The 22006-nt window shown below is 47.6% G+C and overlaps 11 protein-coding genes across 11 annotated transcripts; 5 read left to right on the top strand and 6 right to left on the bottom strand.

Annotated features, from left to right (window-relative positions):
- Positions 1-152: 152 nt before the first annotated feature.
- Positions 153-2341, top strand: GGS25DRAFT_180282 (uncharacterized protein). Its single transcript, XM_049256620.1, has 3 exons — positions 153-689; positions 742-1260; positions 1314-2341. Exons 1-3 carry the CDS (start codon positions 405-407, stop codon positions 2175-2177), a joined length of 1668 nt encoding a protein of 555 aa, XP_049118834.1. The 5' UTR covers positions 153-404; the 3' UTR covers positions 2178-2341.
- Positions 2105-3293, bottom strand: GGS25DRAFT_481251 (uncharacterized protein). Its single transcript, XM_049260163.1, has one exon. The coding sequence runs from the start codon at positions 2749-2751 to the stop codon at positions 2506-2508; it is 246 nt and encodes an 81-aa protein (XP_049118835.1). The 5' UTR covers positions 2752-3293; the 3' UTR covers positions 2105-2505.
- Positions 3294-3354: 61 nt separating this feature from the next.
- GGS25DRAFT_481252 (ribosomal protein S5, C-terminal domain-containing protein) lies at positions 3355-4954 on the top strand. Its single transcript, XM_049260164.1, has 2 exons — positions 3355-4607; positions 4682-4954. Exons 1-2 carry the CDS (start codon positions 3545-3547, stop codon positions 4900-4902), a joined length of 1284 nt encoding a protein of 427 aa, XP_049118836.1. The 5' UTR covers positions 3355-3544; the 3' UTR covers positions 4903-4954.
- GGS25DRAFT_481254 (DASH complex, subunit Dad3) lies at positions 4955-5962 on the bottom strand. Its single transcript, XM_049260165.1, has 2 exons — positions 5718-5962; positions 4955-5624 (listed from the first exon to the last, which is right to left on the bottom strand). The coding sequence occupies exons 1-2, from the start codon at positions 5820-5822 to the stop codon at positions 5457-5459; spliced, it is 273 nt and encodes a 90-aa protein (XP_049118837.1). The 5' UTR covers positions 5823-5962; the 3' UTR covers positions 4955-5456.
- Positions 5963-6105: 143 nt separating this feature from the next.
- GGS25DRAFT_481259 (uncharacterized protein) lies at positions 6106-8463 on the top strand. The gene is made up of 3 exons (XM_049260166.1): positions 6106-7348; positions 7496-7690; positions 7805-8463. Exons 1-3 carry the CDS (start codon positions 6764-6766, stop codon positions 8117-8119), a joined length of 1095 nt encoding a protein of 364 aa, XP_049118838.1. The 5' UTR covers positions 6106-6763; the 3' UTR covers positions 8120-8463.
- GGS25DRAFT_180452 (uncharacterized protein) lies at positions 8078-10472 on the bottom strand. Its single transcript, XM_049256621.1, has 3 exons — positions 10227-10472; positions 9503-10155; positions 8078-9446 (listed from the first exon to the last, which is right to left on the bottom strand). Exons 1-3 carry the CDS (start codon positions 10289-10291, stop codon positions 8227-8229), a joined length of 1938 nt encoding a protein of 645 aa, XP_049118839.1. The 5' UTR covers positions 10292-10472; the 3' UTR covers positions 8078-8226.
- A 1221-nt stretch (positions 10473-11693) lies between these two features.
- Positions 11694-13709, bottom strand: GGS25DRAFT_513338 (Pkinase-domain-containing protein; the record flags this gene model as incomplete). Its single annotated transcript, XM_049262871.1, has 4 exons — positions 11694-12048; positions 12110-12491; positions 12547-12846; positions 12908-13709. The coding sequence occupies 4 exons, from the start codon at positions 13707-13709 to the stop codon at positions 11694-11696; spliced, it is 1839 nt and encodes a 612-aa protein (XP_049118840.1).
- A 1974-nt stretch (positions 13710-15683) lies between these two features.
- GGS25DRAFT_180560 (uncharacterized protein) lies at positions 15684-16713 on the top strand. Its single transcript, XM_049256622.1, has 3 exons — positions 15684-15777; positions 15849-16650; positions 16706-16713. The coding sequence occupies exon 2, from the start codon at positions 15865-15867 to the stop codon at positions 16351-16353; it is 489 nt and encodes a 162-aa protein (XP_049118841.1). The 5' UTR covers positions 15684-15777; positions 15849-15864; the 3' UTR covers positions 16354-16650; positions 16706-16713.
- GGS25DRAFT_481276 (uncharacterized protein) lies at positions 16610-18507 on the bottom strand. The gene is made up of 3 exons (XM_049260167.1): positions 18200-18507; positions 16715-18144; positions 16610-16632 (listed from the first exon to the last, which is right to left on the bottom strand). Exon 2 carries the CDS (start codon positions 18086-18088, stop codon positions 17018-17020), a length of 1071 nt encoding a protein of 356 aa, XP_049118842.1. The 5' UTR covers positions 18089-18144; positions 18200-18507; the 3' UTR covers positions 16610-16632; positions 16715-17017.
- A 603-nt stretch (positions 18508-19110) lies between these two features.
- Positions 19111-19957, top strand: GGS25DRAFT_519370 (NAD(P)-binding protein; the record flags this gene model as incomplete). The annotated part of the gene is made up of 3 exons (XM_049263696.1): positions 19111-19454; positions 19510-19816; positions 19868-19957. The coding sequence occupies 3 exons, from the start codon at positions 19111-19113 to the stop codon at positions 19955-19957; spliced, it is 741 nt and encodes a 246-aa protein (XP_049118843.1).
- A 181-nt stretch (positions 19958-20138) lies between these two features.
- Positions 20139-21938, bottom strand: GGS25DRAFT_180571 (uncharacterized protein). Its single transcript, XM_049256623.1, has 2 exons — positions 21025-21938; positions 20139-20967 (listed from the first exon to the last, which is right to left on the bottom strand). The coding sequence occupies exons 1-2, from the start codon at positions 21654-21656 to the stop codon at positions 20526-20528; spliced, it is 1074 nt and encodes a 357-aa protein (XP_049118844.1). The 5' UTR covers positions 21657-21938; the 3' UTR covers positions 20139-20525.
- Between the last annotated feature and the right edge of the window lie 68 nt (positions 21939-22006).

Genomic DNA, 22006 nt, shown 5'->3' on the forward strand with positions numbered 1-22006 from the left:
GAAGAAGTTGCGAGGCAATATCGTCTATAACCAGGTGGTGAGGCAAAAGGTTAGGGCAGGAACTTTGGGCAGGTATGCTCTTTCCTGAATCTAAATCCATGTCTTCTAACATTGAAGTGTCCAGTACCCTAGGTAGGTACCTTTCTAAAATCTTCAGTGCTCTCCCAAACTTGTCCAACTACACACACATAATATTATGGTGTATGTATATTGTGAATATACTCAATTTATTTACCTGGGCAGCTAAATGCCCGACTCCAAAATCTCGTATCACTAATACAATATCGCAATACATGCTTTATTTGTATAGTTGCAAACCATCTCCTATCTCGTATTATGCTCTATGCTCTTAGAGATCTTGAGATGGGTTGGCTTACCTACGTACACTCGTCCTCTACTTTGCTATGGCCGAATATACTGAGCTCGAGCTCAAGACCTTCGAACTATCTAGTGGGGATTCCAACATGTCGCTGTCCGCAACTTCGTTAGCATTAATTTCAAACAAGCCATTTCCGCAACATTCATCGGAGGAACTTTGCCGGTTGATTCAAGCAAAGCAGCTATGGCTCGTTTCTCCAGGACTCTGCCGGATACAAATCGCAATAGATCAGAACCAATTTCCCAGCTTAACAAACGAGACTGAGGTTGGATTTCTAGAGTATCTAGCTGACGTGATCTGCCAATGTCCTGTAAGTAAAAGGCTGAAATTCCAAATGCAACGTCTCACACGAAGCAATATAGCTCTGGACCACATTAGGCCTTATAATCAAGCAAGAGGACATCCAGCATCAGCCGCTTTATGATGGTGCCCCAAACCTCTACTTCATTATCGAGCATCCAAATAAGTCATCTGTACTTCTCTCACCTCCACACATTCCTACAGCTCGTTTTGATGGTGTAGAGTGTCTATTCCGTTATCAACATGGAAACTCCAGGGAGGTTTATACTGATACGAAACATCCTGGTGTGGACATAGACGACCATACCCCCGAGCTTGGCCCGCAAACACAAGTACCAGGCCTAATCCATGATTTATATCGTCATGAGTGGTCGAGTGATATTTTGCCAGACTTCGTGATGGATATCACCACAGAAAATACTCGACGGCAGTGGGAAAATGCAGCTCATTTGGTCCAGATGGCTCTATACGTAATCATTGGCACCAAGAAACGTATGCGTGGTCTACGACTGTTCCAGCTTGATACGAGGCCCTCGTTACTCGAATTAGCCCCAGCTATATGGAACGCCCATCACCTACAGGTTATATTGCCCCTTTTCGATCATCAAATCTCATGTCTAACGTCTAAACCCAGGCAGTGACAACTCATTCAAATAATTTTCACATCATTTCATCTATTTTGGCCGCATCCACTCAAGCCCAATCGCCCTCGTTAAGACAGAAGAGCATGAAATTACAGATAAGCAACGCCCATGGTAATAACCCACTGGACAACACAGAGGCAGAGATCGACATAACTCTCCTTCGAGATTCTATCCAGCAGAGGCTTTGGGATTTGGTAAGAACAACATTGAAATCAACCATTCCGACGAAGAACGTCAATATGAATGCATATGCACAACGGGGCGAAACAGCCGATGAAGTACTCGACCTTATACTAGTAGAAGCCGACTACTTTGATGAGTTTGGTAGCGACGACATCGTTTTCAGGAATGGCCTCAACAAGAATTGGCCACTACGTCACCTTTCTGGGTCTCAAATAGACGACGACGACGACGACGAACGAGATGCAGAGGAATATCAGCAAAGGTTCGAAAATGAGAATATAGAATGTATCGATGAGAAATTCTGCCTAGAGTATGCAGACCTATTAGAGGAGACGCCTAATCGTATGCTGGGGTTTGGTGTTCAAGGTAATTTTTCTACCAGCCCCTTCGAAGAACTATATTATAACCCACCAACTATACAACAACACTCGTTTGATGAGCTTGGGGATCATGACGATGATTTGGGCAGATCTGATTACATCTACGACGTTGATACCAACTACGATACCATAAACGAGTATTTACTGATTCCAGAAACTGAGGGCGGAATGAAGACTGGGCAAAGCACACATGGATATAGTGATGATTATATGATGGAAGTAGACGGTGATGTAATGTATGAACTTGGTCGAGAAAATAAAGGGGCATTTCATGGTTCCAGAAATGTATAAACAATGTTGGTAGACATAACCAAGTAAATACATAATAATTACAAGTGCTAGACGCGGCCTGCTTTCATCAAAGCACTTTTATAGATGGCACCATCTTGAGTCTATTATACGTCCCCCCCTTAAACGCTAAACCCCTGGAACGCTTCATGATGATTCTTTATATATTTAGTTGTAGGATGCTTATTCATTCCACCTGGAGGATCCTGCTTCTCCTAGCACATCATATTTGATTGGTGAACTGGTATGCCTTTGGAAGCGAGCGGATCCCAAATCATAACCAAAATTCGGCATATCGTAGCTATCCAATTTAATGGAATGGGCGTAGTCTTTATCGTTGTGCTGGCGGCTTTGCTCCGGGGGCTGCAGGTTTCTTGGTATTCTTCTTGGCGTCCTTCTTCTTCTTCTGCTCTGGCTTCATAGTCGCATAGTGGATGTACCATATGAGTACAGACTCGAGGATGAGTACAACAAGGACGACGACGAGGATGGTGAACAGGTATGGCTGATCGTTCAGGGTGGCGACGGCTGCGTCCGTGGCGCCAATTTTGCCCATGAATCCGAATTGACCCGACATTTTTATCGATTTAATCTGGGCTGACTTTAGAGGTTACAAAGGTGTAGGGTTTATAGATGGTTGACGGACTTCAAGTCAGGACGTTCTCGATCGAGTGAGTGAGTGAGCGATGGGATAGTGAATGAATAGGCGAGCGAGCAAAGGAGGTATACAAGTAATAGCAAGATGGAATTAAGGTGCACCAGTCACGCTCGAAATAAATAAAATAAAGGAGGGAAAAGGAGGGAAAGCGATGATAACTTCACTTTATCAAAATTAGGATAGAAGAGAAAATAGAATGTCTAGATTTATTATTTGGAAAGTAAAGGTAAAAAAGTCAGTGACCATTAAGCCAAAGCGGCTATTCTACAAAAAACTGACGATGGCTCAGTCGCGATAATCCCTGTGAAACTCGTGCGTTTCAGACCTGCGGCAGAGTCGACTGATGGAGGATGGCCAATGATCGATGAGTTGATGGAGACAATGTGTCCCTAATGAGATCTCGAACTGTTCGAACATTGAATGCATGTACATATACAGTATTATGTAACTTAACATTCAATTCCATCTTCCCCTGTCATTTAGCTTTAGCCAATCATAGTCAATAGACACTGAATCTGTGTGCGAAAAACCGTAAGGGTAATCCTCGGTAAATAGTAAAGCCGAATTAAAGCATCGCGGTTCTAAAAAATTGATTTTCATGTACATTTGATATGTACCAATTGAAGCTCATAATTTGTGTCGGACCTGTCATTCCCCTCCTCCTCCGCCGTCGCAGCCAGAACAGGGCTAATTACTAAACACTGGAGATGCGATGAGCATAGCACGGCCTGCACGATGCCTGTTTTCTAGGCGGCTGGTTGCCGTCGCCAAACCGACAGCGGCACCATCACAATGTCACCCCTCCTTCCACACCTCGGCGCAGCTCGCCGGAAGACGAAAACCCCGATTCAAGAGCATACGCGCTGACGAGATGGGACTGACCACCCCGGAAAAGATTGAGGAGTACAGCAAAGAGACGTTTCCTAAATACACGCCTGAAGAGTTGGAAGTTCTGAAGACGAGATACACGCCCGAGCAAATGGCCGCCCTCGAAGCTGGTGAGGCAGCTATCGACCCCAAGGACCTAACAATACAAGGTCGCCTACGAAGAGATCCCTACAAGCTGCCATACATCGACGACTTCAGTCAGATTCGCCCCGTCGTCGACAAGCGCCCCAGGACCGCCCCGCCACCCAACCCGAATGCTAGGTTTATGACAGAAGAGGAGGACATGCAGGACCTAAGTCAGCGTCTTGAGAGGTTGATACCGAAGGATGTGAACTTTGACGATTTGCCCGAAGAAAATATAAAGAAAATATTGGAGCAGCGCATCGACTTCCCAATGGAAGAGGCCAAGTACTTTCTCGAGCCGGAAACCCTGGTCAACACTAACGGCCCCTCCAACTCGGCAGTGGCCCCGGGGCTAGGCAAGAAGCTAGCAGGTGTTGCCGGCAGGTTCAAGGCACCCATTGACCCAGCCGACGATGGTCTGGACGACCTGGGCGTATACCAGGATCTAAAACGGCGGACGGGGTTGAGCGTGAGGAATATCATAGAAATCAACACCAAAATCTTGGTTATCCGATTCGTCGACAACCAGACACGTCTAGGCAAGATCCGTAGCGCATGGGTTTTAGCGATCGCCGGCAATGGCAACGGACGACTCGGTATTGGAGAAGCCAAGTCGGTGGAAATGGCCGTGGCCAAGCAGAAGGCCCGGCTTCTGGCTGTCCAGAACATGCAGCCTATCCGTAGATACGAGGATAGGACCATCTATGGCATGGTTCAGGCCAAGGTCGGCGCAACTATCGTCCAGATCGACGCCCGCCCACCTGGTGAGTTCGGTTTTCGCGCGCTACTTTGCAGTGACTCCTCCCCAGTGCCATGCTAACACTTTGCTTCTCAATAGGCTTTGGTCTGCGCGCATCCCACCGACTCTTTGAGATTTTCCGCGCCGTGGGCATCCACGACATCGCGGCCAAGATGCCGAGGGCAAGAAACCCGATGAACTCCGTCAAGGCTTGCGTCCAGGCCCTGGTGAGCCAGAAGGATCCCAACGAGGTCGCGCTCGGCAGGGGCAAGAAGCTCGTGGATGTAAGGAAGGTGTACTATGGTGGGAATGTGTATTAATCACATCGCTGTACCAATACAAATATCAAAATATAGACAAGAAGTCCTCTACGTTTAGGGCATTTGTTGTTCATTTATTTGGGTATCTTCTGTGACGTGTTTAGCGGACATGATCTCCATGTTATGTGCGTCCTGTCGCTGCTCCTCGCCGACGTTATGCCTTGTCCTATCGTAGCTTAAATATAGCTCGGATTCGTCTCTTGCAATCTTATGCTAATACCATCCCCCGATTCACGTATGATTTGACAAGCCATGCCGTTTGTAGCATCCCATTTTGACTTGCTTCATAACGCTAGGGTTATTCTTTTTTTCATTGATGTAGTCCGTGAACTCTGATTCCCGTATCATTCATTCATCAGGACCAGAACCTCGATAGCATCAACATGATCATCGTCATAATCATATTAGCGTTCATTCCCTCGCTCATTCATTCCTCCGTTTTTTGTTTTCTCCCACCACATCCACAGTACGTATTAGGTAAGATAAGGTAGGTAGGCAAGCCAAATTCCATGGCTTACAGCTCGGCTGCGGCTCGACTGCGGATCGACTGCGGCTCAGCCTCTCGACTGGTCACCCCAGTCAATCTCCTGCTGCAGGACGATGCTGTAGACGCTAGCCTTGAGCAGAGTGAAGACGAGACTGGCCTTGCGCTCGAGCTCGCGTAGGCCGTCGAGGATCTCGGTTGTGGGCTGCCCGGCCATGGTGTCGAGGACGTTTGCGAGCTGTAGGGGTTGCGCGCGCGCGGTGGCCGTTTGGTTAGCTCTTATATACGCGATGTCGCATGACGCGGGGCTTTAAGATGCTGGCAAACTTACCTTCTTCATGCTTTCGGCGAGTCGCTCATATTCCTCGAGCACCTCCTGCTCGAGAGGTGAGAGCTCGGGCGGAGATAGCAGCGGGTTGGGTGCTTGGCCGTCCATGGCGAAAAGAGTGAGCTACCTGTGGTAGGTTCTTGAAGTTCTTGAACATAAAAGGTTAATTTAGTTAGTTTCCACCCCGCTGTCTTAAGTTAGTGACGTTAGGTTATTGTGGGTATTCTAGTGGATGGATGCGGCGTGCATCGTACATTACTACCTAGGTACATATGTATGTAATGTATGCATGTACTAAGTATTAGGTATATACCGAATTTGAGACATTCGGCGATAAAATTAATATGGGTCTGGTCGTATATCCGAGATGAATGTCTCTTTCACAGCTTAGACACCTCAGACAGCGTAACTTGCTTCCTTACAAGTTTCTTTCAGCATCCTTCGCGCCTCGGATCATACTCTTGTCTATTTTTGCCGAACTCCGATAGCTCTAATGCCAAATAAGTAACATAAGTCTTTGTGTGTGTGAAAGACAACCAACAGATCAGAATGCATTGTTCATTCTTCCCATCGTTTGCGTCGGCCAGTTACCGGCTTCGTATAAGAAGCATGAAGACATCCCATATTATGACCAGCCAGCATGGCCGGACTTATACTAAATAGTCGCCCATTGCCATTGATAGTATTATTCAGCCCTATTCACCAACCGAACGTCCAAAGTCCTTAGCTCGGCCACGTCTTTCCAAGTTGTCGGTTTCCGACCACCTACCGAGTCTCGGCCAGGTATCTAGGCAGCCCGCCAAGCGCCGCCTTTTCATGTCTTGGTCTCTTGGTAGCATTCCATCTGTCTCGGTTCATTTTGTAGTCCTCCTGTGATTATATTCTTCTATTTCGACTGTCCATTGTCAGTTTGACTGTATTCCTTCTCAGTCCGGGGCGAGGGTATTCAGTCTTCATTAAGACATACTTACTGTCGAGCCACCTTCTCTACTTCCAGATATACTTGTGTGGCTTTACATCGGGAGACGTAGCCGTTACCGGGGGAAGTCATGGCAGAGCTTGAAAAGACTGCCGCAGTTGATGTTGCTACTACCTTTCCACGATTTTCGTCACTCCCCGCCGAGCTGAGACTCATCATCTGGCGCTTCGCCTTACCACGCCGAGTCTTTGAGATTCGAAGGGAGACGGTATGCCTCAAGCAGGACGGTGAAGTAGATGTCACAGAGGATGTAGACCACGATTCTTGGCGGATTCGCAGTTCAGACTTGGTGGCCGTGCAGCTAGCCCCGCCGGCGTTGCTCAACGTCTGCCGGGAGGCCCGCAAATTCGCGTTACGGTCCGGGTCATGGAGATGTGTAGGAAGCCACCCCCGAGGCGTCAATCGGGTTATCAGGATGGCAACATGGTTCGACCCTCGTACGGACATTCTCTGCTTCGACGACTCTGCTTCGCAGCTTCTGACGAGACGTGTCACTGAGCGAAACGGCCTTGTCACCGAGTACACTAACAATCCTGCCATCACCAGGATGTATTTCGCCGGTTCCCCCGCAAGCCCTGTCTGCGTCAGCCTGGCTGCGTTGGCAGGTTCATCGGGGAAGTTCTTGGTAGAGCAGTGGCAACGTAAGCGAGGTTTCGTACGTGATTTCTTGAGACATCTTCCCCCTTTCTTAATCTCCTCTGAGGACCAGTAGTTCCTAGACCGAGCTAAATCTCGGAGGATCTCGTATTTAACACGCTCTTTATCATTTATTCAAAACTTATGCTAACTTCTTTCGTCGAAGTGGTCAGGAGTGCCGCGGTACCTGTTCTACCACGATAGCATACTGATGCACTTGGGTAGATCCCCTAAAGTGGAAGAGTTCTTTGGGAAAGGCGTTGATAGATGCCATACCCTCTTAGTCGATGCTCAAGATTATGCAAAGTTACGACGATTAAGGGACTTGTACGTTGAGGAGTCCGATTCGTCGTTCTTCCAGGTCAGTTTCCGAAGTTTTACTGTGTTTTTTTTTCTTCCTGCTAAAGCTATACTGGTTTTGTCGGTCTCTCAATGGTCAAAATAGCATGTTAACTAACACAATACTATCATATAGCGAAGGGTCGCTGACTGGCTCGAGGATATCATTAACCTCGACGAGGGATACAGTGAGCAATCATACCTGGATCTCAGAAACCTCTGGCTCAAAGCGCAGGACGATGTGTCTTCGTCAGCTCCCATTTTATCGACAGACCAGGCCAGCGCTCAGATGAGATCACTCATCGAACCCGGCGCTGTCCTCCACACCATACAACAGTTCAACCACGATGATCCTTGGTGTCGGAATGTTATCAAAGCCATGCCAGATATGCAACTTGTCGTTCATTTTCGACTGTGCATCACGAACCACGACGAGTCTCTCGAGGATTAAACACTGCCGTGGAGGCTCCCCCCAACCTCTATAGATACCTATGAATACAAATAAGATAGTTAACTCATAATTTGAAATGAAATTGTATCTCGCTAATGCCCGTGTCATTAAATCCTCCTCCCGTGTCTTCTTCCATCAGCGGCCCAATTCGGCGGCCTGCCCTTCTTGAGATGGTACAGCTGTAGCGCCGTCATACAGGCACCTGCCCAACCAAGCTGTTGCTTCTTCCACTTCTTCTGCTTCGCGTCCCGGAACCGCTTCTCCACCATCATAGCTGGCTCCCTGAATACCTCTTCCATAATCGGGTCATACCCCCCTTCATCATCATCATCATCATCATCACCATCACCATCATCTTCATCTTTTTCTTTTTCTTCTTCTCTACCTCCTCCCTCCCCTAACACCACAGCCGGCCCCATCGCCGCGATCCTCAACCCACCCCCCGCCGCCGCCCTCCCGGGAACCACCACCACCCTTCCCTGCTCCAGCACCGGCGTCGAGACCCTATTATTATTATTATTATTATTATTATTATTAGTCTTCTTCTTCTTCTCCCCCTCTCCCGTCCCCGTATCCTCGATCCAAACCTCCGCCTTCCGAATAGAATCAGCGTAGATGACGAGGACGGCGACGAAGACGAGCGGCACGCCCGTGGCCCAAAATACCCAGAAGAGGCTCCCGCCCGGGTTGAAGGGGTCGCTCATGGAGAGGATGCTGGAGACGATGGAGAGGGGCAGGAGCACGCCGCCCATGTAGGAGACGCGGTCGAGGCTGCGCTTGTTCTCGTCGGAGGAGGAGGGAGAGGAGGTGGGGTACGGGTAGATTGAGGTGGGGGTGAGAGTGGTGCGGCGGCGGCCGGTTAGGGGAGATATGGTGGTGGTGGTGGTGGCTGTGGTGAAGGGCTTGGAAGGGAGTTGAATAGAGGCACCGAGGTGTCGTTGTAGCTCGGCACGTCGTAGGAGGCGAGAGAGCAAGGATTGCCAGTCCGCGGTAGATATGGACGTAGATGTCGAGGACATGTTTAAGCTCCGCTCCAGACTCTTCTGGGCCTGCAGATACAGCGCTGCGTCAGGGGTTGTGTCGGTAGGCAGCGCTTCGAAGAACTCGGTCCATTGGTGCAGTGCTATGTCTTCGACGAGGGACGCCAAGTCCACGTCCCAACCCGACTCGTTGGATAGCACCTCGTTTAGGTTGGCGTAGAGCAGTGTTTCAAAGCTGGGTGTCTCGTCATGGATGCTCGTGGCATCGTTTGATAGAGTGACACTGTCCCTTTTTGAGAGAGTTTGGCCTCGTGAGAATGTAGGTGATGGGTGGTCCAGCAGAAGTACTACGCAAATTTGAGATTAGTTAGAATCTCATGATGAAGATGGAAGGGGTACTTGCCGTTTCCCTTTGGGCCAAGCCACAGCGAAGCACGACAGAAAGCGGCCGCATCGCCACCAGCGGATATCGTGTGTACGAGGGACTCGCCAACAGTGCCATCGACGATTCTTCCCGCAGCATCCGTCAACGAAGCTCGACGGTCTAGCGGTGTCATCAGCTCCGGGTATTCGAAATAAACAGACTCGATCTCCGCACCACCGCTACCTCCCCGGCCCCGTCTCGTCCTCAAACTCCTCCTGTAGCTGCGTCGGCGAACGTGCGCTTCGATGAACCGGGGCTCGATTTCCAGCGTTTCCCGTAGAACGTGCATATACTCCGCTGGCGGGCCTTGGATAACGAATAATCGTCCCATGCCTCTTACTTTTTCTTGCTGTTCCTGTTGCGCTCCTTGCGCTCCTTGCGCTATAACATCCATGCGCAGCTCTTTAGCATCGCGAAAGTGCCGGCGCGTGTAGCGAGCTTGCTCGCTCGTCCATTCTATCACGTAGGCATGGTCTCGTGGACTAAGCCCTAGACCATGAGCCTCAACCGTCTCTGCCGCGGCCGCGGCGATATGATCCTGAGTGGTGAATATTGTAGGCACCCCTTGGAAATGCCCCTCGGGCCCTATTCCGTCCTTTACTGGCATCCTGGCTGTCCTCACCAACCTAACTCTTATCTCATAAGAAGTTGGTGGAAGCGCAGTAATTGTATTTGGTCGATATTAAGAAGGGTTGAATCATACCTTCCTACCTTCCTACCTACCCGAGTATATATATAACCCACTAAGCCTAGAAAAAGAAGGAGCATCTAATACCTATGACATATCTAGGTAGTCTCATGATACGTCTCGTCAGCGGTGCCCATTCGCTAGGTATGTACCTTCTATCCAATAAGTCGGAATCTTACGGCAACCAACATAGAATTGAAAAATTTACAAAAAATTGATGAGTGAGAATGCGAAAAAGTGCAAAAAGGTACAAGTTCTCCCGCCGTACGTCCTTCCAGAACAGGAAGTCGATCCAACGCCGTCTCACATCGATAGCCGGCCGGCTTTTGCGACGCAGCCTAACTAGGTATGTGTGTAATTACCTAGCCTAGGTTACCTAGTAGTACCTAGTGTCGTTTTATTATCTATCCGTGAGATCTAACATTGAAGTCAAGAGGCATGGTATGGTGTATGTACTGTACGTATTAAAAGAATTGCATTGCACCATGCCATCGGCAGAGGTAGCTGCCTACATAGCCTCGTGTATTAATAGAGTCACTGTCACATGGGGGTATCAGATATGGCAACCCTTCCCCCCCCCCTTACAGAAGTCAGCGGACGTAAGCCTTAATCAAATACATACGTTCGTTCATGGGCCTCCCCACTCATGACCGATGATCTCCAAATACGACATATCCCTACCTACCTCCTACCTCCTACTTCCCTACCTCCTACTTGCCTACCTGCGGGTAGCTTATGAATATATCTGTCCTGGTTAGTGTAATGACAAGATATATTATATCATGGATATAATAAGCACGTTTCATCATGTTCAACAATTACTATAGAGGCTGACTGCAAAGAAAATTGACTATACTACCCCCTCCCCCTGACCAAGCCCAACAAAGCGACGTAAAAGAATGACTAGAGGAATAATTAGAATGAGAGGCAAAGAGATGCAATCTGATAGGAACTAGTTAAAATGAATGCTATGTCACACACGGGGGGCAAGCAGCGTGGGCCGTTTCAAGACTTTCTAAGAAACAACTTCGACGTAAGTAAGCAAAGCAAGCAAGCCTTATTTGCAACTGTCATACAAGCAAGCCATTGATAACCCACGGTCCTTTTTCTGTAGTCTTTCTCCCAAACTCCTCGTACCAATAAACGCCCTACATATGAATGCTTGGTATGCCGTCGTTGTCCCGTTCCTTCTTGTGCTCAGTCCTGGTCGCAGTCTTCAACATGAATTTGACCGTAGAGGAAAGTCGTAAATGGATGGTGATGTTTTTTTTTTTCTGTTTCTTTCTTCATTTATTATTGGAGGCTTCATTGTACAATGCCTTGTCGACGATGAAGTTAATGTCGTGACAAAATTTGACACCCTGACAATCACGTACAAGGCCCCGGCCCCAAGAGCAGGTCTTTCTTTCTTCCTTTCTAGGTGTCATGGAGTTGCCGTGACACACAATATTGCCGTGCAAGGTAGGGTATGTTTCTGAACAATTACCTATCACTGTCGTAAGGATCACCTTCGTGGTGTAATGTCACACTGTTGAACTCTTCAAAAGGATCGACAGCTTCATTGCCCGGTGTGGCCAATCCACTGTCCAACGGCACACCTTTGTTGAGCCTCGTTCCTGTAATATCGACACTTTCGCTCTCCTTGACATTCCTGAAGTTGACCGTGTCAATGCCACGGCCTGCATGTGGGACGATGGGTGGCTTCATGTGTCGAATAAGTGCCCATTGTGTCGTGCGGAAGAATGGATGGGCCTTGATGTCGGATGCTCCCGCCCTAGCACCTAACCTCCTGGTCTCGTCCTTGATCAGCAGTTTTCGTATTAACGACTTGCAGAGACTGAGTCTTTAGTTAGCTTAAGCACCCAATAGTCGGTTAGTTGGTTTCAGAAAGAGCATACTTTGAGATTTGCGGTGCCCCCGAGTGTTCCGGGAATGGGATCTCCTCGCGGAGAATATTAGCGAACGTCGCGTTACGGTTCTTGCCCTTGAACGGTGTTGTGCCGTACAACATCTCGTATATTAAGATACCAAGGGTCCACCAGTCTACAGCACTTGTGTGCCCGCTGCCCTTAATAACTTCTGGGGCGATATACTCTTCGGTTCCCACAAACGAGTTGGTTCGGAAATTGGCGATACACGATTTTGTATCTATTGTAGGAAGAGACGATGTGCTAGCACCGTTCTTACCCATAATCATGGTTGGCTTGCCACCAGGGTCTGACTGCTTTGAGAGATCGAAATCGGAAAGCATGATGTGGCCCGACTGATGAAGTAGAATATCTGTCCATCATATTAGCACTGCGACAGTTATGTAGAAGGCGCGGGGTGAACAAACTCTCTGGCTTCAGATCTCGATAGATAAATCCCATTAGATGCAAATATTCTAAGGCGGCTGTAACCTCCGCAGCATAGAACCGGGCGTCATCTTCCGGGATACATTTGCCGGGACGAGTCTGCAACGCCCGAAAGAATTCCCCGCCACTACAATATTCCATGCACAAATAGAGGTGGTCCTCGGACTGGAAAGAGTGATATAATGTCACAATGAAAGGATGGTTGCTCGTCGCTAGAATCTCCTGCTCGGCCAATGCTCTCTTGATCTTGTTGCGCTTAATCATCTCCTTCTTGCTCAAGACTACTTTGGTAAGCGTAATTCTGTAGGCGCAAGGGGACAAGGGGAAAGGCAAATGACTTACCCTTCATAGCATAGAGCCGGGAGCTCTTCTTCTCTCTGACGAGGTAAACCTTTCCAACATCGCCTTTGCCAATGAGCTTAATCTTGTCGAAGCTGGCCGGGCTGACCTCGACAGTGCGCACTTTAATCGAGTTGGAGCTGTATGTCCTGCGGAAAGCGAGGTTGGTTTGGCTTGGTGGAGGTAGAGCACCAAGACCATCATTCTCGGGAACGGTGAGGGTTCTAGATGCGGCAATGGCGGTTTTGGGATCAACGAAACCTAGGGAAGCGAGATTCTCGCCTTGTATTAGCGGCTCTTTTCCGAGTTCTGCGGTGGCCGGTCTTTCCCCGCTACCTTTCCCATGACTGAAGAGCCCTTGCGCATTCGGGGCACTCGCGACTCTTCTCAACTTTCTCGCTAACTCTTCTTTCGTGGCATTCGTGGCTTGTTCTTTCTCGCCGTCGGGACCATGAACTTTTAGACTTGGGGTATCGGGGGGACTCGGCGGCACGGAGCCTTCGTTGTGATGACGAAGGCCAGGTTGGCCCTGGTGGGCAAAATATGGGTTCGCATTCGCGGTGGGACTAAGGGCATCGTCCAATGGATTTCCCTCACTCGCTATGGTAGTCGATCTAATCCTACCGACGTTGGTGAAAAACTTCCTAGATTGACGAAAGCCGACTTTGTTTTCTGACTTCAAGGAATGATCGAGACTCTTCTCTTTATCTCCATTGGTATTGGAGCTATTAATACGAAAGAAATTCTTCAGCTTCTGGTTGAAGTGGCTGTTGGTGCCAGCAGCGGCGGACGACTTGACAGGCATCTTTTCGTTGGTTGTGTTATCGCCTAAATTAGAGTCCCTCAGGTCAACATTGGTATGATGCCATGATGTAAGTCTCTTTTTTAATCGAAAATGAGGACCTCGTCGGGTTGCGGAGGTAGAGGTTGTTGGAGAGGAAGACTTTGGAGACGAATGGTAGAGGTTGGAATGGTGCTCAATTGACTCGTCGGAACCCATGTCGGCGGGTAGGCGGCGATTGTAGTAGCGAGGAGAGGGGGTTTATTACTGGCTAGATCTGCCAAACTGGGCCAAACTGGGCCAAACTAAGCCTGGGTTACTTTGATGCTGGGCGTTTATTTGACAGGGGGTTAGGGGGGGTAGGGGTGGTTATACTTCTAACTTAGGTACCTAGGTTAGGTATGTACCCGTAGATAGTGTAGTGGACAACAGTTGTATGCACGTCGTAGTTGACCTGTGCTAAAGGTACAAGTTGCACTAGGACCACTGACCACCAATCGACACTGGACACCAAGACGACACCAAAGAGAGCACTATGCTCACTTCGTATTGTTCAATGCTGCTATTATGTAGCAGGCTGTGTTTCGGTCGGAAGATGTCACTAGGATCACTGGGATCACTAGGATCACTGGTAGACCACCAGGAGCCACTGGAACCACTAGGGCGAGCCGGAGCGAGGGGCAAAAGGGGCGGACCTGGTATGTAAGTGGACAGAGCCCCACTTGGGATACGTTGCGTCCAGCTCCTTTTTTTTTCTTTTTTTTTCTTAACTCTTTTTTTTTGGCTTGCTTGCTTGCTTGCTTGCTTGCTTGCTAATCAGACAGTAGTACCTTTAGCAGTAGCTAGGGTGCGGTGTTGTCTCAAGCGCCTTAAGCTCGGAAACATGGGCAATGCCTATTTTGACTTGCTCGTTCTTCCCTTGGTACTGTTCGTTACCTATACGACAGAAGGATGTCTGAAAGGGGCATCCAAATTCCAAGTGTATCAAATGTATCAAGTGTCAAGGTCTGGTAGGTTGAGGTAGGTACCATAGGGGGGCAAGTAGGTATGTATGTATGTATGTATGTATGTATGTGTATGTATGTATGAATGTAAGGATGATATGTAACATGTATGTTTGTATGTATGTATAGGTAGAGTCAAATAGACAAACGTCAGAACTCAGGTAGGCAGGTAATTGATGTTCTAGGTATGTAGGTTCAGGTCTAGGTCTAGGTATGTTTCCGATTGCTGCGGATGAACTACCTAATAATAAAGCACGGCCTCTAGGCCTCTAGGATACGTAAGTAAGTCGATACCCAAGTCTAGACGTTCTAGCTAGACCGATTCAGTCCGCACGATCATGGATATGTAGAACTAGTGTATGGATGATTAAGGTGATTTTGTTTTATTTTAATTCATAAAGTCCGGCAGTCGTAAGGGGTGGGATAAGAAGGTCGGTAGGTGCTAATTAGACTAGGTAGGTGGTATTTTAGGAAAGAAAGGGTGAAATAGAACATTGAACGTTGAAGGGATGGATATGATTAATTCCCTTTCTCTTTTCTTTTTGGTGTTGGAAGAAAAACGTGGAAGGCAGGGAAAGGCAATTTGAAAATGGGCGTGAATGAGGACATCTAGTCTGGAACAAATGTCAGGTACCTACGGGTAAGTATTGTAGGTACTTCAATCATTGATGTTCAATGTTCAATGTTCAATGTTGCGCCTAGTTTCACCAACAGTGCACCGATTTTTATATGAGAAAATGTACCCCTTTAGCTATTTTATTGCGTTGGGTACTTGCTGCAGTGACTCAGTAGGTAAGTACTAGGTACAATAGGTACCTAGTACCTACTAGATGTAGGTACATATATATGTACACAACCGTTGTAAACTCACGCTGGAAATCCAGATTGATTGATAATTGATTAATTGATTGATGTCTGTGTTCCCTCAATCACGCCGTTATCCTAGCGCCACCAGACCTTATTCCCGCAACATTGAATCATTCCATATTTTTAACATACCTAACCTAGTACCTACCCTACCTAACGTACTATGCCATAGGACGGTGGACTAGGACCTGGTACTACAAGCTGGTAGGGCCTCATACGGCGTAGGTAGATTGTTGCAACTTTAATATTCATACAAATCCACACTATTGACATTTGTTAATATTTGAAGCAGCAATTCCCTTTGCAAAATGTTCATTCACGATCCTCCTCATTCATATTCTTATCACGCAGGAAGACAAAGGATTGGAAGAAAAGTACAGATATGTAAGTTACGGCACAGAACTTATGTACAAGGCGCAGCATTGCATTCAATGCCAATGCTCATTGGCTTCATTGGCTTCATTGCGTTACATTCTTTCCTCTTTCCTCTTTTCATCGTGATCTCTAACCTTAGCAGAGACTGCAGAGACTGCAGAGCCCTTCCCCACGTATTACGTAGAAAAGTTGTTTGGAATCCCACCTTTTCATGCAATCCACCACATGGAATGGATCAATGGATCCATCAGCTGCTACCATCCATACCTGTGTACATACACACATACATACATACATGTAGGTACCATAATTACCTGGCGTACCATCAATACATACATATATACTCATCAATGCCGACTACGTCTCTTACGTCATGGGGGGGAAACAAGTATATATATACTGTAGTCGAGCTGATGGTTTAAAATTTGCTGGCAAGACCATGGAATATGGGATATGGGAAATAGGAATTTGTATTGATGCCCAGATATGGAGAATCCCACTTCACAGTACAAATTGTAGCTATACCAAGGTGGATGGGTCAGCCTCCGCGTAACCGGGCATTTTAAGGATCATCAACAGTTCTAGGTGAGCGCATACCATAACCTTGAGCTAGGGCGGTGACCCTATTACCTATCATGTACCTCTGTTTGTTGTAATAAGAATCAAAGCGGCGGCGGGCAGCTTACACAAGGTTTGTTGCCCGTTGGCAACGTCAGTAGGTGGGTGCATGAAAAAACAACGGTGTAGTTAAAGCTTATGAAAAAAAAACTCTAGGTGCCAACCTTCTTTGTGGATGATAATTATAGCCGCCGAAGCTCAAAGGAATGCTGGTCAGATGCTTGCCTTTCAATCAATTCCATGAGTCGCACAGTCGTTCCTGAATATCACTCCCAAGAAAGTGTCACTGAAAGAGCAGATTCTGGCGCGGTCTATTCGAGGGCCGCTCTTCAGAGCTGCCCAATCGACAAAACTACCTAGGTTAGGTAGGTAGAGTTGGATGTACGTTATCTCCGATGAGGCTGCGGCCCAGGATGGAATCAAGCCCACTAAGGAGCGGAAATTTCAAAACCGCGGATCATTTATAGATCACTGGATCCCCAATGTTTGTTTTGTGTACTCTTCGTCGTCGGGAGCATTCTCGTCCTGCTGAATCAGGAACCTTTCCAGCTTCCGTATCCTTTCTTTGCGTTGCTGGTCGTCCTCTATTATCAATTTTGCTGACCATGGGGTAACTTGCTTGCCACTTTCATCGAAAAGGTAGCTCGGTGGTTTCAGGCGGTCGGCTTTCAGCTTCGAGATGCCTTTGTTTTGATATCCCTCCCCCCTATACCATGTAATTGGTAAGATGTGTTCCTTCAACAAATGGTCCTGTAATTCTTCCTTGGTTCCGAAACAGACAAGACTACCTCCCAGTCCACATTTTCCCCATGCACAAGTTGGCGGCTTCACGGTTGAGTGAAGTAAACGGACATGTTTGACTAGGGTCATCAGATTCTGTAGTTCCGCAGGGCAGCGTTTCCCCCCACGGTAATGCCATTCACATAGGAACGGCATATATGTGGGGTTGGTTTGGAGATATCGTTCTCTGGCATGCAGCGGTCTCCCACGGCGTTTTGATTCTCTGGGAGGATCTGCTGGTCTCTTGGACTTGCTTTGTTGCGCGTTTCCGTCAGATATTTGTTTAGTGTCTATGTAGGACATTCCTGGTTTCCAACCTTTAGGTCTGCCTCTCCTTTTCGTTTCACTCTTTACGGGGGGTAGAGCCACGGGAGACTTGCTTTCCGTTGGATTTTGGGGTGATTTGGGGCGCAACGCCTGATCCCCTTTTAGGACGGGATTCTGCCGTATATGAGATGGTGAGGCTGATGACCTGATTTGCACGGCCAATCGTGGCATAGACTGTACTGGGGATTTCAAGGCAGCCGAGGGAGAACTTTGCTGCACTTTACCTTCTCTGGTTGAATCCTGCTGCTTCGATCTATGTGATAGGGGAGATACAAGTCCGGCACTAGGACCTCGTCGCAATTTAGTCGAGGGGACGGGAAATATCGTAGCTTCATCTCCCAGCTCATCATCAGAGTCGGTAGAGGCATTCCTGGTGGTCTCATATATGGCCCTTGCCTTGGCCTCCTTCCTTGTGTTGTTATGTTCCATCATACCCACCCCCGATTATCATACTACGAGACAATAGGTAAGCGTCTTTTCTGGTGGACCTGGAGGCTGGAGTTAGAACTGCCAAGATTATCAGAAGTGATGAATGAGACTTACTAGGTTAGGAATTTTGATTTTAATCTTTGGAAAGACAGCTGCCGTTAGTATGTAGCATATGTACGTAGTTCGTTCTCTTAAATGGAGTATTAGAATTAGATGTAATCATTGAAGCCTTAAGGCCCTTTAATAAAACATTTGAAGGGTTGAAGGGTAGCAATTCGCTAGGCACTGCACGTGGTTACATATGCAAAAGCGCGCGTTGTTCGACGAAGATTGAATGAATTAAAGGGCATACGTCCATGGATTAGGGATAGGGATAGGGATAAGTAGTAGTAGTAGTATGGCCGTTAACTATTGGGTAAGGATTAGATATAGTTGCTAGGTACTAGTTATGCCGTACACATGAAAACGGTACAATACTATCATTGAAATTTGATGTAAGCTCCGTAAAATTTAAGTTTAGTCAAGTATTAATGACGGTTGCGCTGAGGGGTCATAGCGCCTTGCCGGAGCTTGCTATAACTAATTATGTACTTGTACAATAACTACCTACATAGTTACCACCAAACTGCGCAACTTGATGCAATACCTAGTAACTACCTACTAATACATATGCAACCGTCAACCTCAAAGTTCACAGACCGAGATTCGGCATGTAGAGAAGAATTGCGACATCTCACAGAATTTGTCATCAATACACCAACTCTTCGGACTGCATATAGAATTATTAATCACCATTGGGGTACATGTCATGTTCTTTGTTAATCCCGAATGCCTACATGTACCTAATAGCTACTGGGTAGGTAGATAGGTAAGTTGGTAGGTTTATAAGCCAGCTTCAAGACCTACATATATAATTCAGATCAATGATCTAAGGATACTCATCCAAAAGAGATACCCGTCCAACTTTATTTCACCTCCAGGGCTATTTCAACAACTCCTAAATTACCTAGGTACTTTGTACTATCATGGCTTCTAAATTCTTCGCCATCGTTGCAGGTGCTGGCCCAGGCACAGGCAGGGCATGTGCTCTCCAGTTCGCCAAAGCCTACCCCGTTGTATTGTTGACTCGTACGCCCGAGTCGTACCAAGACACCGTAGCCGAGATCAATAAATCTGGAGGCAAAGCAATCGGAATTAGCGCTGACACCTCAGACGTCAAGTCATTGAACTCAGCCTTCGAGGCCATCGCTAAGGAACTGCCTGGCTTGAAGCTTGCTGCGGCTATCTACAATGTCGGTGCCGGCTTTAAGAGGTTGCCCTTTCTCGAGTTAACCGTCGACGATTTTGACGGCGCTGTCGGTGGTAATGCGTATGTATGCTTAACTCCATGTTTCCGAGTACTCCGAGCTAAAGCATAATGCCAGGCGAGGTCTCTTCAACTTTGCTCAGAAGGCGCTTCCACTGCTCCTAGAATCGGTATCAGACTCCAAACATCCGCCGACATTGCTTATCACGGGAGCCACGGCTTCTGTTAGGGGGTCAAACCAATTTTCCACGATGGCGGCGAGCATGTTTGCTCGACGAGCACTTGGACAGTCTCTGGCGCGGGAGTTTGGCCCCAAAGGAATACACGTAGCACACGCCATCATTGACGGAGTCATCGACATCCCCAGGACTAGCCATTACAACGTGAACAATGGAGTCGAGGATAGTAAGCTCAGAGCTGACGCGGTCTGTGCCCCTAGCCACAAAGCTCTGGTCTCGATACTGACTTACCCCTAGATTGCTGAGAGTTACTGGAATCTACACACGCAGCACCGTTCTGCGTTCACGCAAGAGGTGGACATGCGCCCATTTGTTGAGAAGTGGTAAACTGCGTGTTCTTTTGATAGGCAAGGGCCGTTCCAAAACCCAAAATTGAGTGTTTCGTGCGGCAGTGCCTAGTGCCTATGGTCTGTATCAACACAAGATCTGGCATTGTGACTACTAGTGCAGGCGTGGCCCGGTACGGATGCTTGGGTATTCTCGAGCTTCAGTTTTTCCTATCAAAACAGTATTTAGCACTCCAGAAGGTGAATGAATTGAATAGTATCAGCTGATATCAAACACTTTGTTCGGAAGACACGACAGCAAAATGTATAAGTTGTCCTATGCTCTTCAATTTGATTCGATCCCCGATTGGTATGGCCTATATAAACCTAAGTCAGAAGACTGAACCCGTCAATACGATGACAGATCCCCTATTGTCTCGCATGGTTCAAAAGAATAGCTGAATCCCATGCAGGATTTGCTATGGCCTAGACGTAACGGGTATACCCGAGCCAAGCTGACGGGTCGTGATCCTTGACTCGTCGCTTGTCTTGTGTATTACCCACTTGTCGAGATAGAACTCTGCTAATTCACCCAGAGTTCTCATTTCGGTGCCCATTTGCGAAACAAGTCAGGAGCCTGCAACCACAGGAGTACCACTGCCAGTACTAGGCGGTTGATATGAATCGGCCGAATAGCCTGCTTCTGCGGCTACTCGCTCTGCCTCCTTTCTGTCTCGGATAGCTTGTGTCTCTTGCCTTAACTTCTCCAGATTCCAGGCGTCATCATCATTTTCGTCTTCGGAGTCGTCTTCGCCATACCTCCAGTTGCCACTCTCGAACAACGCACGGCCGGTAGATTCCTTGGCTTGTCGAGCTTGTTCCTCGGCAGCCTTCTTACCCAAGCGTTCCTGCTTCCATTTAGCAAAACTTTCCGGGGTGACAGGCGTGAGAGTGCCGGTAAGCTTGTGTCTTTCCGATTCTAAAAAGTCTTCAAGAGTCAAAGTCTTAAGCGGAGACTTGTCCATAAGTGCTTTCTCGGCAGCGCGCTGCTCTTTAGTCTTGAGCACGAAACTGAATTTATCATGTCAGTGAAACAACGCGGTAAAGTAAAGGAGGACGGGTACTTACCCCGGTGGAAGGGCGTGTTTATATTTGCACTTGTCGCCTCCGTTTGGACATGTCCAAAACCAACCATACTTCCCGTCTTCGATCGCTTCAGTGAAGAATTTGCAAACTTTGTCGGTGGTAGTTTGTTGATTGCCCTTCTTGGAGAGTACCACCTTTCGTAACTTCTCTTCATCCCAATCCTCAGATGTCTCTTTCTTCTTCTCTTCCTCCTCTTCTGCCCGGCCGTCAGTGTAGAGGTTCTTCTTCTCCGTCTTACGTTCAACAGAGAGATCGTGTGCGAATTTGCACTTTTTCCCCTTTTCGCAATTGCCCTTCTTGAAGAAGATACAGACAACGGTTTTGGGGTCGACACCGAAAGGAACCTTTTGGATTTGTGCTGGTTTGTTGAGCATAGCCTCAGCTTCTCGCTTCGCATCCTCGGCAGCCTTCTTCTCTTGAAGACGGGCTTCTCTCTCTGCTTGCTTCTTTTTCTCCTCGGCACTACCCCCTGCCTTTGCTGATGCTTGGATCTGTTTGATGTGCTTCTGGGCCACTGAGCCTTTCTTGTTTTTCATACCAAAAGTCTTGTCCTCCGCTACCTTCGAGGCAGAAGGCTTTTTGCCTTTGGGCTCTTCCTTCTTTTTGGGAGGCATGGTGGTGGAGAGAAATTCGAACGATTGGTGATTTCGTATAGGGGATGGCTTTTCAGATTCTCATAATAGATATCCCGCTAACTTCCAGATATATCCGGGGGGTTCGAATAATGTGTGAGGATTTAATTGTGTCGCGACAAAGTGTTGTTGAGCACAAATTAGAGTGTCACAGTTCCTGTTAGATCTTACACTTCAAAGATTAGTGAAGTTTAGTGGGCTGTATGCTGGCGGGGGCATTGAATAAAAGAACTACACGCCTACGTCACATGACTTCTAGGTATGTAGAGTAGTGGCGTACTTCAATCATTGATCTGCCATTACTAGCGTACTTTTATGTACAATACATACGT

Source organism: Hypoxylon fragiforme (genome assembly GCF_022984875.1).
Source record: "Hypoxylon fragiforme strain CBS 206.31 chromosome Unknown GGS25scaffold_3, whole genome shotgun sequence".
Lineage (NCBI taxonomy): Eukaryota > Fungi > Ascomycota > Sordariomycetes > Xylariales > Hypoxylaceae > Hypoxylon > Hypoxylon fragiforme.